Below are 17,139 nucleotides of genomic sequence, written 5' to 3'. Positions count from 1 at the left end.
AACTTTTCTTTTCTGAAACACTTGTTAAAGGCCCTTAGGTCTAGAATGGGACAAAGTCCTCCTGTTCTCTTTGGAATCAGGAAGTACCTGGAGTAGGATTCCCACCCTCTTTGCTCCAGTAGCATGGACTCAACCGCTCTGGGCTGTTAAGAGGGAGAAGAACTCTGTTTGTAGGACCGCCTGATGTGCTACCGGCCTCTAATGGGGGCATGGAGGGCAAGTTGGTGGGACATCCAATAGATTTAATTGGTATCCCTGACAGATGATGGGACAGAAGACACAGGTCTGAAGTTACACTGGGCCACAGGCTTGTGAAGAACCGCAGCCTGCCCCCTTGTCCCAGGTATGGGCAACTCGCTTATGCTCCCGGCAGCCCAGTCAAAATCCCATCCCCAGAATTGACTGAGAAGTCCAGCTGGGGTTTGGGAGCTCTCTGCTGCCTGGAAAGGCCAAGGCAGCTCTGATGGTGCTGATGGGATCGAGGAGGCGGAGGATAGTACTTCATTTGGTGAAAGAAAAACTTCCTGGGCCCTTGTCTTGACAGGCCCTGGATGAAGATGGGTCCAGAACACTAGTGGAGAATTGTTGGAGGGTTTCATGGTGATCCCAAAGCTGAGCCATAACATCCCTCACCCAGGGCCGGCGGAAGCACTAGGTGAACTAGACAGGGGCCTAGGCACCAGGGGCAGCAGCTGCAGCAGCAAGAGCCAGTATAGTGTCAGTCTCATGGTGGCGGTGCAAATAAATTGGATCGGGATGAGCGAGCGACTGACATGCCGTGCAGATGGTGCAGAGAAAAGAGACTGCTGCTGCCTCAGCGGCAGTAGTGGCAGTTCAGCAGCTGCCAGCAGGATATTTCAGCGACCTCCGACCCGTCTGTCCTCACCTGAAGGGGTGTTCCCATATCCTCAGTGGCAACTCCATAAGGATCTCGTTTATCGGGATCGCCATGATTTCCTTAGGAGTCTCCACAAACTGAAGAATCTCAAGCATTTTGTGCCTGGCATCCTCCTCTGTTAAAAGCTGAAAAGGGATAGCCTCCACCATCACCCTCACAATCCCTGCGAAAGTTAAGTCCTGAGGTGGAGACTTCCTTCACTCATCTGGAGAAGAAGGTCCTGACAGGAGTCAGAGTCCTCAGAGGATGACTCCATTGGATCATCCCCCCAGGGATCATAGGGACCCTCATCCTCACTGTATGCTACAGGGGATGGGGCCCTAAGTGCTTGGCCTACATCCAGAGGTGTAGACACTGGTAGAACTGGATGGGAGGCTGCAGGACTTGGCGTCTCTGCAGCCTTGGTGGGGCTTCCTCCTCAAAGGAACTGGCAAGGATCACCATATCATTAGGGAGAGGTCTCGGTGCCCCGATAGGCACCAATGCTGCCCCAGGAATAGACGCCAGCTGGATTGATAACACACTGATGAGCACACTGAGTCAGCTTCTCCATAGGTGGTATGAGAACAAGTGGCACCGGCTCTGGTGCTAGCGGACCGAAGCCCTGCAGTGCCCCTCCACCACAAGCTGGACTCGACACTTCAGCTCCTCCATGAGCGTTGCCGATGTCAACACAGACTGGGAGGAAGGAGGGGGTGACTAGATCTTCCTTGGATCTGCGAGGGGGATCAGCGACCGGCACCAGGATTGGTGCAGACTGTCGCGAACTTCAGGCATAGATAGAGAACTGGTGCTCCTCACCATGGGGCCACTTCGGGGGCATCACAGCAAAAGCCAGTATATCCCTGTGCTCAGCACCATGCTTCAATGGGGATTGGTGCAGATGCTTCTTAGACTTCCCTCAATGCTCGGCCCAGTCTTTCCCTGGTGTCAAGTTCAACGATTATGAACCAGGTGTCCTCAGCTTGTCAGAGATAGACAATGGTCGGTTTCCTGCGCCCTTATCTACCGGCGACATCAATGGAACTGATAGTCCCACTGATGTCGATGACGTGGTGTCCATCGGTGCAGCTCCGATGTCCTTAGATGCCGATGCTGCCAATGCTAATGGCTTGGACTTCCTCAACTCAAAGAGATTATTCATCTCATCGAGTCCTTCGGGGTCATCTGGGCACACAAGCGGCAACCCCGGGCAAAGCCCCCAGGCAGAGGATGCACATCTCATGAGGATCAATGCCCCTAGTCCTCGGGCACTAGGGGCATTGGTGAAAACTAGACATGACCATGACGGGGCGAAACAAAAGGCCTTAAGTCGAAAGTGATGGCGGTGGGCACTAAGGCACTGCCACCACAGGGGGGAAGGAAACTTACCGGAAACTTACCTGAAACGCCAAAAACCCTGACTGGGGACACTACAGGAAGATACAGAGAGAGACCCGGCAATGGCGCGAAGAAAAAAAACATGAAAAAGCGTGAAGAAAAAAGTTTTCCACAAGGCAAAAAAGCCAATGTGAGCTCAATCATAGCACAAGGCTTACAGTTCCGTGGAAATAAAGAGAATGAAGAGGGACCCTGCGTGGACGCGTGGTATAGGGCATTTTGACATAAATTTTCTGCATCGGGGCTCCATCTGATGATGTCACCCATGTGTGAGGACTACCATCCTGTTTGTTCTTGGAGAATAACCTTTTACAATGGCCTTCAAATCTCATGCATCTCAGTAATGCCTTTGATACTTCCATTTCTTTCAACAATTACCTTGGAACATCCACTACCAGGCACAGTTGGGAATCATGACTAGCAGAATGGAACTATGGGACTAAACCCTCTCTATCCTTTAACAGAACCTGAATTTCTGCTTTCATTTGCTTCGATGGAGTTAGTGTTATGACATTTGGTTTTCTTAATATCTGAAAGGTGGAATATATATCAAAGTAATGAGATTACGAACATTCTGAAGTGGTTGGTCTACCAGCAATTCCAGGCACTGCAAATTACACTCACCTTCCTGAAACTAGTGCACATAGAAAACAGCTCATAAGTATCATAAAAGCATACCATTTTAGTGGAACGAGTACGTGTTAAGGAAACATGCTTGAGCATCAATATCTAGTAATTTGAAAAGGTTCTGTGATATAACCCATGGAGGTGATGGATGCTTACCTTAATAAGAGAAGGATATTGAGTTGCATCTTTTTCCAAAGGCAAAATCTCAAAATTAGTTGGAATAAACTCATTCTTCATAGGAAGTTTGAATTTTCCATTGAGGTCAGCCTTTTGCCATTTCTAATCAAGGTGAATAATATATTATCAGTCAAATGTGAGAGTACCAAACATACAAGAACAGTATCAGTATTAAGAGGTACAAAAACAAAATGTCACTAACCAAGTAGTGACAATTTATGGAATTTGCCATTTTTAAAGACAAGTTTAAATATTCTGAATATTATAATTTTTTTAGATCTTACATAAAATATGAAATATAATTCTTAATACCAGCACTATAAATTACATGAAAGAAAAGAGAGAGCAACAACACAGTGATTGATATAATGGTACTAGCAGTTAGATTTTGTCTAATATTAAAACAAAAAAAAATGTAGACATGAAAGCTAAAGTTACCTGTAGCAGGTTTTTCTGAGGGCAGCAGATAGAACGCTCTCACAAGTAGGTGATGTCATCCGAAGGAGCCTAGCTGGTGAAGATAACTACAGAGCTTCTAGAAGATTTTGGCACGCTCTGTTGAGCATGTGAATGCCGTCCTGCATCATGGATGTTGTGAGGGGGGTCCCTTCAGTTCTTAATATAGCTTAAATTAAATACAGGATCCAACTCCAAATGGATGCAGGTAGGTTGTATGAGGACATGCATCCTCCTGTCCTTGAAGACACTTGTTACTACTAAACAACTTTCACTTTTCTCCAAGGACAAGCAGCGCGTAGTCATTCTCACCGATAGGGAATCTCTTGCTACAGATTGCTCTTAAACAAAAAAATGGGGAAAATACAAACCCCCAAAAACATTGCCAACAGGAAGAAGTACTTTTGTTGACTTTAGGGGGCAAACTGGAAATAACAGGCCATAACAGGGATAGAGTTGGAATCCAACCTCAAATACACTCCACAGAACAAATTGACAAACCTACCATTGTGCTGGGAGTCTATCTAAATAGTAATAGTATGTGAATGTGAGTATTCAGCTCCATGATGTAGCCTTGCAAATCTTATCCATAGAGACTGATCTCAGGTGGGCCTCTGATGATGCAATGAATAAAACATTATGAGCCTTGTCATGCCCATCCAGAGTCAGGCTTAGCTAGTTATTACAGAAAGAAATGCAATCTACTAGCCAACTCAAAAGGCAACAGCAATTCTAGGTTTGTTAGGGTCAAAAGAAAAAAGTTGGGTGGACATTCTAAGGGCTTCAGTCTGCTCTAGATGGAAGGCTAAGGTTCTTTTTCAATTCAAACTGCAAGACTTATTCAACTTTGTGGGCATGTGGCCTAGGAAAAATGGTGGTAGGACAACTGACTGATAAAGGTGGAAATCTGACATTATATTAGGCAGGAAGCAGCGTGTGCACACAGAATCACCCTATGATGAAAAAATGTAATATATAATAGATAAGTCACTAGGGCTTGGAGCTCACTGAATCTATATGGCAAAGTGAGTGCCACCAAAATTATGACTTTCCAGTTCAGATATTTCAGCTCACAGGAGTCTTATGGCTCAAAGGGAGCTTTCATCAACTCAACAAGTACAATGTCAAGGTCTCAAGACACAGCAGGGGACTTGATGGGAAGCTTCAACAGCAGCAAGATCTGCATAAATGGACAAATAAAGGTTGTACAGAGAAGGATTTACATTCTGTGCGGTTGTGATAATTGTCAATTTCACTGAGATAAACCCTAAGGGGGTAATTTTCAAAGGGGTTTCATGCATAAAGGTAACATACTATTGTAGCAATTTTCAAAAGCCCACTTACTCACGTAAATGCTTTTTAAAATGAGGCCCCATCAGTATTGGTCTTCAGACCAGACTTTGAAACATAAGAACATAAGAAATTGCCATGCTGGGTCAGACCAAGGGTCCATCAAGCCCAGCATCCTGTTTCCAACAGAGGCCAAACCAGGCCACAAGAACCTGGCAATTACCCAAACACTAAGAAAATCCCATGCTACTGATGCAATTAATAGCAGTCACTATTCCCTAAGTAAACTTGATTAATAGCCGTTAACGGACTTCTCCTCCAAGAACTTATCTAAACCTTTTTTGAACCCAGCTACACTAACTGCACCAACCACATCCTCTGGCAACAAATTCCAGAGCTTAATTGTGCGTTGAGTGAAAAAGAATTTTCTCCGATTAGACTTAAATGTGATACTTGCTAACTTCATGGAATGTCCCCCAGTTCTTCTATTTGAAAGTGTAAATAACCGATTCAAATCTACTCGTTCAAGACCTCTCATGATCGTAACGACCTCTTTCATATCCCCCCCCCTCAGCCGTCTCTTCTCCAAGCTGAACAGCCCTAACCTCTTCAGCCTTTACTCATAGGGGAGCTGTTCCATCCCCTTTATCATTTTGGTTGCCCTTCTCTGTACCTTCTCCATCGCAATTATATCTTTTTTGAGATGCGGCGACCAGAATTGTACACAGTATTCAAAGTGCGGTCTCACCATGGAGCGATATAGAGGCATTATGACATTTTCCGTTTTATTAATCATTCCCTTCCTAATAATTCCTAACATTCTGCTTGCTTTTTTGACTGCTGCAGCACACTGAGCCTACAATTTTAAAGTATTATCCACTATGATGCCAGGATTTTTTTCCTGGGTGGTAGTTCCTAATATGGAACCTAACATCGTGTAACTACAGCAAGGGTTATTTTTCCCTATATGCAACACCTTGCACTTGTCCACATTAAATTTCATCTGCCATTTGGATGCCCAATCTTCCAGTCTTGCAAGGTCCTCCTGTAATGTATCACAATCCGCTTGTGATTTAACTACTCTGAATAATTTTGTGAGACTAAAAGGGTCTAAAGCTGTACCCTCACACCAGAAGGCAAACCCTTTCCATTTAAAATAATATGATTTCTTTTTGGAATCCTTTCCAGATGCCAGAAGAATTTGAGATACATCCTCAGATATGTTAAATGAATTCAATACTACTTTAATACTACCTTCTCAACATCCAGGCACCTGATGTTGGGATAATACAGTATTCCCCTAATTCTGAGTGATGGAGCTGGGAAATTCTCAAATCTGATTGGTTCACTGAGGGATAACCCCTTCAGGTACGGAAAACAAATCTGTTCCTGCCAACAGGGGGTTATGAGGATCATTGTACCCCAGCCTTTACGTTTTAGCAAGATTTTTGCCACTAAAGCAATTGGAGGATAAAAGTTCAGTAGATCCTCTCCCCAATCTAGGGAGAAGGCATCCGAGACTAGTTTTATTTCAGTCCTTCTCCTTGAACAGAGGTTTGGGACATTTCTATTTAGAGGAAATGCCAAACTTTCTATCATGGATGTACTTCCACTTTGGAATATCTGATTTACCTCTCTTGGGGTGGACTGGCCTATCAGGGGATCAGGCTTCTGTCTGCGGGCTGGTCGTTCCCATCACGTGTTTGTTTGTTTTTGGGTTTTTTTTAAGCTTCCCAGCCAAAGAAAAGGAGAAGGGCTGCTGCGGCCTGAAGAGAGGTCTGGGCCATAAGAGAGCTGATCAAACCACGGCTTGAAAAGAGATATGCGGGGTTGTGACATAGCATATGCTGCAGCGGCATGAAGAGAGGCCTGCGGGTCGCAGCAGAGCCCAGCCTGCTATGGCCTGAAGAGAGACCCGAGGAATGTGGCATAGCCCATCCTGTTGTGGCCTGAAGAGAGGTCTGCAAGGCCACGCAGCCCTGCCCCCTTCCCTGCTGCAGAAGTAGCATGGCCTCTTTCCACCTCCCTTCGAGAAGCAGTGCTGTGATTCAAAAACCAGCAAAGAGAAGGCCCAGAAAAAGGGGGAGGCTTGAAAGGTGTGTGTGTGTGCTTATGTTTGTGTGCGTGAGAGATAGACTGCATGTGTATGTCAGAGAGGGAGCGTAAGTATATGAGAGAGACCCTGCAAGTGTGCGTGTGAGCCTGCGTGTGTATGAGAGAGAGCAAGAGAGTGCTTGGTATGAGAACCTGAGAGACTGTGTATGTATGAGAGAGCCTGCATGTGTCTATGAGAGCGAGAGAACCTGTAAATGTGACAAAATATATGTGAGTGAGAGTCTGTATGTGTGACAGTATGCATGTGTGTGAGGTGAGGGGTGGGAGAGAGGTTAAAGATTGTGAGGTCCCCTCCCCAATCCACAACAATCTTTGGGTGACTAGAAATCAAAAGATCCCAGGTATGGAGAAATGTAGATTTTTAATCCTATTTTAAATTTTTGGATGTTATTTTTGAAATATATGGTGTTTGGGAAATATCAGAAAAATGTATGAGTCATTTTAATTATTGGATGTTCATTGGATGTTGTCTGCTTGAAATTTATTCTTTTTATTAGTAAAAGTTTTAAGATTATGAATGTTTTATATTTCTTCACTTTATTGCTTAATGTTTTATGAGAAATTATGTTTCTGTTTTTCCATTGATGCACTGCATAACAATCAGGTTTGCTGTACTTTCCAGAGCACATGTGTGAGTGAGAGAGCCAGTAAGCATGTGTGTGAGAGAGAGAACGAGCATGCCAATGAGCAAGTGTATGAGCAAGAGCACTATTTAAAGCAGTGAGCATGTGTATGAGCAAGAGCGAGTCAGTGAACATGTGTGTGAGTCAATCAGTATGGGTGAGAGAGAATATAAGGCAGTTTGTGTAAGAATGAACATGTATGTTAAAGTGTTGAAGAATAGGCCGAGCAGACAACCAAGAATTCCCAGATGCCTCTGCTGTATTGTAGCCTGTCAAAGGTGAATGAACTTTGAGTGTTTTTCTGAGCATGACTTGCAGAAAATCCCTGAGACAGATTTGCTGGCAACAACAGGAAAAAGGCCTATTTAATGGCAACATTTACTTTACAATACAGAGAAACTGGGTCCAGGATGCAAGCTTTTGTCTTGCAGATGCATGGTTTCAACGGACAGAAATCAGTTGAAAAGGAGATCCTGTGAGGTGACAGTTTTCAATTAAACCCTGGTGCCAAGAAATGGAATTCAAGCCTAGCTCCTATTCAAGACCCAGACTGCGATTTGTTTACACAACAAAAGAAGAACAGAAGAGAATACATTGCATCAAAGCCAGAGTGATACAGGAACTTGTATGATGGGAGGATGGTTCAGGGAAGACTAGTATAGAATGATTTTTACAATTGAATGGGGGGTGTCATCACAAGCATTTCCTATACATGATAGATTGTCATGACAACAGCATAAGGTATTTTTTGTAAGGAAATCTTTGGGCAGTCACGTCATTCATTCTGGAAGCTTCGGGAATGTTGTATTTTGATTATATAAGTCAGGGCATGTCAGAGATTCACTGAGATGCTACTTATTACAGATAGAGGGCATATTGCATCTCACAAGAACACTTGTCTCTTAAGAAGCCAAATAAATTTGATTAAAAAAACCTCTTGCTGATTTTGAGTGTTCTTGTTGCCCTAAGCTTTGAGTCCAGCAAAAATTATACAGTGTGTATATAAAGTGTATGAAAGGAGAAAAGTTTGTGCATCCCTCCTATCCCTGACTAATCCATGACAATCTAAGGGTAAGTGGAGACTAAAGTTCCCAGGTTTGGAGAGCAGGGCATTTCTTTTAGCCATAGTTTTAATTATTTAGTGTTATTTTATATGCCTATTGTTTTGAAATATTTGTTTGGAAAATTAAATAAAAACCAATATTATATGTTTTTAATCACTGGATATTCTATTCATCAGCTGCTTTGAAATATTTATGCTTTTATGAGTATGGTTTTACTATTATGAATGATGGTTTATATATCTTCATTTTATTGTTTGATGTTTAATCAGGAATGGTGATGTTTCTGTTTTTCCTCTGTTGTACTGCATAAGGAGTCTGTCTTGTTACAGTTTCTGTCTGCATGTTTTTAGTTATACTTTGTCTCTCTATTCTGTATTTGGTGAGGTCTGTGTTCTGTATGTGTGACTCAGGTTAGGTATTCTGCTAGCATGTAGTTTCTGTGTAGGGATCTTTAACAGCTTGGCTTGTTCTGTTTTTCTAATATCAGGTGTATTGGTGATTTTAGAGCCTGGTGTATTATTTGCAGTGTTGTCTTTTCATAAGTATTTATTTATTTGGATTTTTTTATATACCGAAGTATAGCGTTCTGCCTTCACTCCGGTTTACAAGATAACAACATAATACATACAGTTAACTTAGAGCCTTATTTAACATTCAAAAGTAGGGTTATTATTGTTTGAGTGCTGGCAGTTAGTGCTGTTTTCATATAGGAGATTTACCATATTTTAATATTTCATCTAGCTGACCTCAAGCTGATTCTGCTTAACTTACCACACAGTGGTAAGGGGTTTAGCAGTGAAGAGGGTTATTGGGATTTTAAAAATATTTTATAGATGTTTTTATTATAAATTGCTCTGATAGTTTTGCTTATAGTGCAGTATATACGTTTTTTAATAAAATAAACAAATCCAGGGAGCATAGTCAGTCCCCTTTTTCCAGGAATGGGATTAAGATACCTAGGAAAACCATCTTGAACTTTTCTTTACTAGGAATTTGTCCAGAGCCTTTAGGTCTAGGATGGGACTTTTTCTGGCATCAGGAAACACTTGGAACAAAATCCCCACCCCTTTTCCCCTGGTGGACCAGGTTTGATTGCACTGGCCTCTAAGGAGGAGGAGAGTTCCTTTTGTATTAACTTCAGATGTAGAAAAGCAGACCAAGAGCTTCTCAGTGAGCGATTGGTGGGATTTCCAATAGATGTAATCTGTAGACATTCCTGATTATGTTAAGAACCCAAATGTCTGGTTATTTTGGGCCAACGGTTACATAAATCTCAAATTTCTCCTGACCAATGCTTCCTCACTCTCAATGCATTGCTAGCATCCAGTGAGCTCTTAAGCCCTTCGATGACAATGTCAAGGTCTCTCATGCTGATAGGCGATATTTACTTTTCCTGAAGAGCTTCTCTATGAGATCCAGGTGGGAATGAAATCCTCTAGGAGTCATCTAACACTCTTAGTTAACGTCGCTGTCCTCCAAGCAGAGCATATATTTATCATGGGGATCTATGATAGCTATGATGCATCTGCATTGAGAACACTTGAAAAAGCATCTGGCTGTCTTCTCTTTCTCAGGCACTTGCCAAAAATTTAACAAGGCAAAAATCAAATGATTCAATTTTACAAACAATCCAACCAATACCAAATCACAAGGCAGACAACAAAAAACAAAGAAATTTATCTTGATCAAAGAAAATCTACGTAGTGAACCTAAAGAGTAAAAGAAGGTGAAGTAGGAGACCCTGTAATGAAAACATGCAACAAGAAAAAAATGTTCTTTGTGAGGGAGAAAACATGACCATTGTGCTCCATGGAAAACTAGAATTGAAGGCATGGCATGCAAATACTCAAAGCACGTCAAAAGATTCCAGACGTTTTGTAGTAATCTTCACCAGCTGGGCTCTGTCTGATGACACCACTCTCCTGCTTCTCCTCAAAGATAAGATTTTCTAGAATGTTATTCTGCTTTCTAATACTAGTCCATTCATAGTGAACTGTATTGATCTTTAAAGTTGTCTGATCTTCTTTATGCACCCCTGCCCTATATATAACCCACTGGAATAACTGGTGTTTAATAGCAGAAGCAAAAGAGATTCATCTACCCAATATAAACTTCACTTGTTTAATCAGTAATTTATTTATTTATTTATTTGATGAGTTTTATATACCGTTATTCGGTTGAGCCATCATAACAGTTTACAAAAGTGTACAATACCTTGTAACTGAGCATTAGTAAGAACAATGATTAGTAATGATTAAATGTTTAGTAATGATTAAATGATTAGTAATGATAAAATGTGGTTTTAGTCCTCAGTCTAATAGGGCTAATACATATGCATACTGTGGATATCAACATGCAGACATCTCAATAATTAAGGAAGATTGAAAGAACAGCCTTTTAAGAACTCATATTACAAGCAAATAACCTTTTGGTTTATATAAACAGCCTGTTCTGTTAATCTTTGGATTTTAGATTTGATTACTCATCTTTCCAAATCTGAGCTCAAGGCAAGTTACATTTCAGGTATAAGTACCTGAACAAATAGTGTTAACATAAGGTCAAGTTTAAGTAAATAATAGCTTAATTGGTTATGCACAGTATAAAGGTTGCAGTCCTCCAGAGAAGACCACATGTTCCCAAGTGACCTACAGATTTGAATTTGGGAAAGTCAATCTTTACCAGTTACATGTTTAATATAGATTTTGTAGTAATGAGAACTAAATATGTTTCAGACAGTATTCTGAACCCAACAATCTCAATCAAAACAAAACTGTTCTTTACTATGTTGAGTTTCCTTCTCATATTCTGAAACCTACATAAATCTTTTTTCAATGATGTTCAGTGTTTCTGTAAAATTCAGTTGAGGGAATGGTACAGTGTATATTTAAAAGTTAGTATTAATTGCCATTTTCTACACATTTCCTGGGCTCACTTATCTTATATTAAAAGATCTTCATTGGCTCCCAGTAAACTTTAGGATTCTACATAAATCACTTACAATCATTCACAAAAACATTCACCATCAGACGCCTCTTGACCTGATACACCCTCTCAAACTTCACTCTACAGCCAGACCCTTAAGGGAAGCCTACAAAGGATCCTTACACGTTCCTCCAATCAAAGCGGTGCACCACTCAAATATCAGAGACAGGGCATTCTCAACAATAGGTCCCTCCATCTGGAACGCCATGCCCCCGGACCTCAGGCAGGAAACCTGTCTCCTAACTTTTAAAAAGAAACTCAAGACATGGCTTTTCGGTCGAGCCTTTCCCTGTTCTTAGTCCAATAGCTTGACTCAGAACTGTTCCCATCTCCACTGTAATTAAACAAGCACTAAGACACACTAATACGTCATAACGACATTGGCTCCTTTGCCTCCCTCCCACACCCTCACCTGTATATAGTATACTATCTCTGTTCTCCCCCCTTTATTTTCCTATCCCCAGTTTTTGCTCCCTTGTTATAATGTAACTTTATGCTTCATCAAATTTTGTCTTTTGTTAATTGGTTATGGTTAACTGCTTAGTTCGATGTAAACCGAGTTGATTTGATTTGTATCAAGAAAGTCGGTATATAAAAGCCTTAAATAAATAAATAAATAAATAAATAAATAAATCTTTTCTTTTAAAGACAAAACCAGGGTGCGGGGGAGAACAACCTAAGAATTGAAAATATTCAACTATTATTTAAAAGCATTGTATTTCATTGTTTTAACAAACCTTAAGAACATCCTCAGATAGTTTTTCTTGCTTGTACTGTGTTCCATACCAGTCTTCTGTTTGATCTGTTTTTCCTTCAAAGGACTTAGAAACTATTGCCACACTAAAACAAAGAAAACAAATGAAAACAAGTGACTGTGTAATACATGACAGGTAATACTAACTACATAATAATATTCATTGTGCAACTACTCATTTGCCAAGCAAGCTTATTTCTGCAAAACCTGAAGAAAGTCACAATGGGAAAAGGAGTGGCGAGAAAAAGAAAACAGACCTTACTGATAGGTTGACAATATAGCTCTATGTCCAGAATGAAAGGCTGAACCAGACCTGGTTTTACCCCACTGAATAAAGGGAGATGTAGTTCTGATTTTTTTTTTTTTTTTTTAGTTCCCTATGAAAAGGAGGACAACATTTCATTGCATTCAATGGGATAAAATTGGGACTAACAACTTGTTCTCCTGGACATGGAAGTAGATGAAAATCAGCCACCATTCTATAAAGAACTTGGAGTGTTGAAGGCAGATATTATTTTTGCCCAAGAAACCCAATCGAAGAGCAGGCATGAATCACTCTTGAAATCAAACCAATATCCACATCAATTCTTTGCGTCCTGTTCCAAATTAGCGAAATACACGGGGGTGTGCATATTGTTTTCCCAGCAAATGGTGTTCGAATGCCAGTCCAGTATCCGGGATCCTAGTGGACGATATCTTATATTACAGATCCTGATTGAGGGCCTGGAATATACTCTGGTGAATGTCTATGCTCCCAGTCAAGACCAGGGCAAATTTTATGAGGACCTGAACCAAGCGATACTGATGCATGGTAAAGGGAAATTGATAGTGGGAGGGGACTTTAACTTGGCGCGAGTGCCTGCGTTGGACACAGAGAGGATGTACGGCTACGGAACCAATACATAGAAAAACCTTGAAATCTTTCATGGATGATTGGCAATTAATAGATGTTTGGAGGTTATATCACCCCACATCCAGATCCTATACATACTTCTCTCCATCACACCAATCGCATTCCAGAATAGAATACTTCTTAATTATCTAGCGTTATTAATCACATTACCAAACCGGATATAAGTCCCGTGGCATGGACAGATCATGCGGCCGTTTCATTTGATATAAGCTTCCCACAATACGACAAAGGGTCACAGTTCTGGAGGCTCATTGAATCCCTGTTAACAGATGATGGATTTACAGCCACTCTAATAACACAAATAACTGATTACTTTTGCTTAAATGACACTGGAGAGGTGGCACCCCCGATAGTCTGGGAAATAATTAAAGGCATTTTTGAGGGGCATATTCATTTCTAGGGCCACTTATGTTAAAAAGAGAGATACACAGGTGGCCACAGAACTGAGACACAACATTTTGAGACTTAGTAAAGAACACCAAACCACGGGAACACAAAAAGCATGGACCCTCTTATCTAAAGCACAAGGCAATTTACGGAGATTAGAGTCAGCCAAATTGGTACATCTCATGCACATTGTTAAACAGGAATACTTCGAAGGGGGCAACAAAGCTGGGCGTCATTTAGCCCGCAGATTAAAGCAGATCTCTTATCAAAATACAATTGCTAAGATCAAAACTGAGACGGGGGGAGCTCTTAACAACCAATACTGACATTCGTAAATGATTCCTGAATTTCTATAGCACTTTGTATTCCCCAAACAGGTCCATCCCACCGGAAAGAATCGAGCAATATCTAGAGGGGGTTAATTTACCTCGTTTGTCACCAGAAGCTCAAGCTATATTAGATGCGGAGATAACCACGGTTGAAATACTCAACTCTATATTAAGACACTAAAACCCAGGAAGTCACCTGGACCTGACGGTCTTACTGCAAAATTCTATAAATTGTTTGCCCATACATAGTAGCCTATTTGCAGAAAGTCTTCAAATACTTAAAGAACAGGGGGTTCTCTGGCACCTAATTCTAATCTCGCTGGGATAACGATTTTGCCAAAACCAGGGAGGGATCCTACTGCCTGCGGGTCCTATAGGCCTATCTCATTATTGAACCTGGACCTTAAGCTTCTGGCAAAAATCTTAGCAGACCGCCTAAGTAACTACTTAACCGATCTAATTCATCAAGACCAAGCTGGCTTTATGCCTGGCAGGTTAGCGGGAGATAACATACGCAAACTGATTAATATGATGTGGTGGGCCCACGAACATAAAGCTGACTCTATATTTCTCCCTATTGATGCTGAAAAAGCATTTGATTTGGTTCATTGGCCATTTCTTTTCTGTGTTTTGAAGAAAATGGGATTTGGACCTAGCTTTTGTTCCTGGGTAATGGGTCTTTATACGAATCCACAAGCTTGTCTTAAATTAACGGAGGATATTCAGACTGATTTCAAGTAGGTCGTGGAACACAACAGGGGTGTCCGTTGTCACCCCTTCTTTTTGCCATCTTCCTAGATCCACTGGCTCCCACCAGAGACAATAAAGCAATATCGGGTTTTACCTTTTCTCAGTATACATTAAAAATGACTTTATTCGCTGATGTTATCATGTTCTCCCTGACAAATCCACATGATTCACTTATGGCCATAGAAAAATATATTGGGCAGTTTAGCGGGGTGTCAGGCTTTAAGGTGAACTGGGAGAAATCAGAGATCCTAAATTTAACCTGCAGGCCTGACTTAGTTCAACAACTTCAACAGCACCTGTTCCCGTTGGGCCTTCAAAACTCTCAAATATCTTGGCATCCGCCTTTCATCTCACCCACTGGATCTTTTTAAACTAAATTATACCCCTCTGATAAAGCAAATCTTTCTGGATCTGGATGAGTGCTGTAACTTCCCTATCTCTTGGATGGGTCATAAAGCGACAGTCAAAATGAATGTCTTGCCTCGACTGTTGTATTTATTTCAATCCTTACCAATCCCCATTCCTAACGATATTCTATGGCTCTGGCAAAGGAGAATATTTGGATATATTTGGAAGAGGAGACCACCACGGGTCAGTAGAAATGTCCTATTCCAGAGCAAGCTTGACGGAGGGTTGGGAGTACCTAACATTTAGTGGTACTATGTAGCAGCACAATTACTGCCCTTAATCGTGTGGCATCAAATTATGGAAGTTAAACATTGGACGACTATTGAACAATCACAGATGCTTGATATGCCAATAGCAGCACTAGCGGGGCAACCCAAAGAGACTTGGAAACCATGTCCTGAAAAGCTTCCTACCACGAGACACATGTTAAATATTTGGGATAAGTGGAAGACCCGATTGGTGGGCAATAAGGATTGTTATCATCTAACACAACTGTTCCACAATAATTCTTTCAGACCATGCATGGACTTAAACCCCTATAGGCAATGGCAACAGCGGGGAGTCACACGCTTTGAACATCTTTGGGGGGGGAGACGATCTATTGTCCTTTGGATCGGTGTGTCAAAAGTATGATATTCCCCCAACTGAATACTTGGCCTATCAGATACGACACTTCTACCTCAGCAACCAAATAAAGACCAACCTGGGCAAGGGGAAAATCCTGTTTGAAGGCTTCTACTTGGCTTCTTCTCATCTCAAAAGCCTGATTGCCAAAGTCTACCAATTATAACATGTGAAAGCCACTTGCACCCCATCTCATATCAAAGCATGGACAAGAGACTTTGCGAGAGAACACTCAGAGGATGAATGGACACATATTTATAGTCAATTGAGCAAAGCTTCTATATCAGCTACGCTTGTTGAAAATGGAGATAAACAACTCTATAGGTGGTATTTTACCCCAGAGCGACTAGCGAAAATTACACCGAAAGCTTCGGGACTATGTTGGAGGGGATGCACCTCAGTGGGCACCTATTTGCACATGTGGTGGTCGGGAGATTGTGTCCGACCTCTCCTGAGGCACCTTGAAAAACAGCTTACCCTAATTTTGAAACAGCCCATCGATCTTCACATAGAGGTGGCGCTCTTAAATAATGTGGATCAACATCCTCAATGCTTGCAACACCCATTTATCATACAGATGTGTATGGCGATGAGGCTAGAAATAGCTAGAGAATGGAAGGCACCTCAATGCCCGTCATTGAAGTCCATCATGGCAAGGGTAGACTTTGTATGTACCATGAATCAGATGACAGCAGTAAAACATCATACACTGAAAAGGTTTCAGGCAACATGGATACCCTACCTTGAATGGGCCTCTGTCACAACGGAGGACAGGTTAGGGGGCAAGTTACAATGATCTAAGGACATTGATAGCATCTTGCATATGGTTTTCCACTATAGATAACCTGCTTTCCTAAATAAATCCTTTGACTTGCACAGAAATATAGGGCTTCACCGTGACTGGAACCCCTCCAACGCCATTGTACTCTTCCACTTTTTTCTACTCATTCCCGGGGAGGCGAAGTTTGATTACTTGGTGGTGACCTACCACGTTGGTTTATAAAACTTTGGGACTCAGTGTGCAGGGCGGGAGGGAGGGGGGGGGGTGGATAGGGCTTGGGTTCTGTATAAAATGGATCCAACCGATTGTTATATGTTATCCGTTTATATAGACTGTATTGTTTTGTTCGATACCAATAAAACTGTTTACACAAAAAAAAAAAAAAAATTACCCAGGTTTAGAGCAGGTGGTTTAATTTCTACTCAGCCAAAATGATTTCAGTCTTTTTAGGGTTTAATGTTAATTTAAATTGTGAAAGTTCTTGTTGCATTGCTTTCATATCGATAGAGTATCGAAGCTGTATTTTCAAAAGATCTGGAGAGTGGGATGTAAAACTATATGTCATCAGCATAAAAGAAGAA

At 41.5% G+C, this 17,139-nt stretch overlaps 1 protein-coding gene across 3 annotated transcripts in view; it reads right to left on the bottom strand.

Moving 5' to 3' along the window:
• The window catches only part of IDE (insulin degrading enzyme), a 434,361-nt gene that overhangs the window by 255,879 nt on the left and 161,343 nt on the right, over positions 1-17,139 (bottom strand). For all 3 annotated transcript variants that reach the window (XM_029609922.1, XM_029609921.1, XM_029609920.1), the window contains exons 12-13: positions 12,350-12,452; positions 3,062-3,184 (exon numbers count right to left, since the gene is read on the bottom strand). In XM_029609922.1, coding sequence (XP_029465782.1) covers positions 3,062-3,184; positions 12,350-12,452 — 226 coding nt within the window. The remainder of the gene's footprint in view (positions 1-3,061; positions 3,185-12,349; positions 12,453-17,139) is intronic.

This window comes from Rhinatrema bivittatum, chromosome 7 (assembly GCF_901001135.1).
Source record: "Rhinatrema bivittatum chromosome 7, aRhiBiv1.1, whole genome shotgun sequence".
Taxonomy (NCBI): domain Eukaryota; kingdom Metazoa; phylum Chordata; class Amphibia; order Gymnophiona; family Rhinatrematidae; genus Rhinatrema; species Rhinatrema bivittatum.
This window is presented reverse-complemented; position numbering and strand designations above follow the sequence as displayed.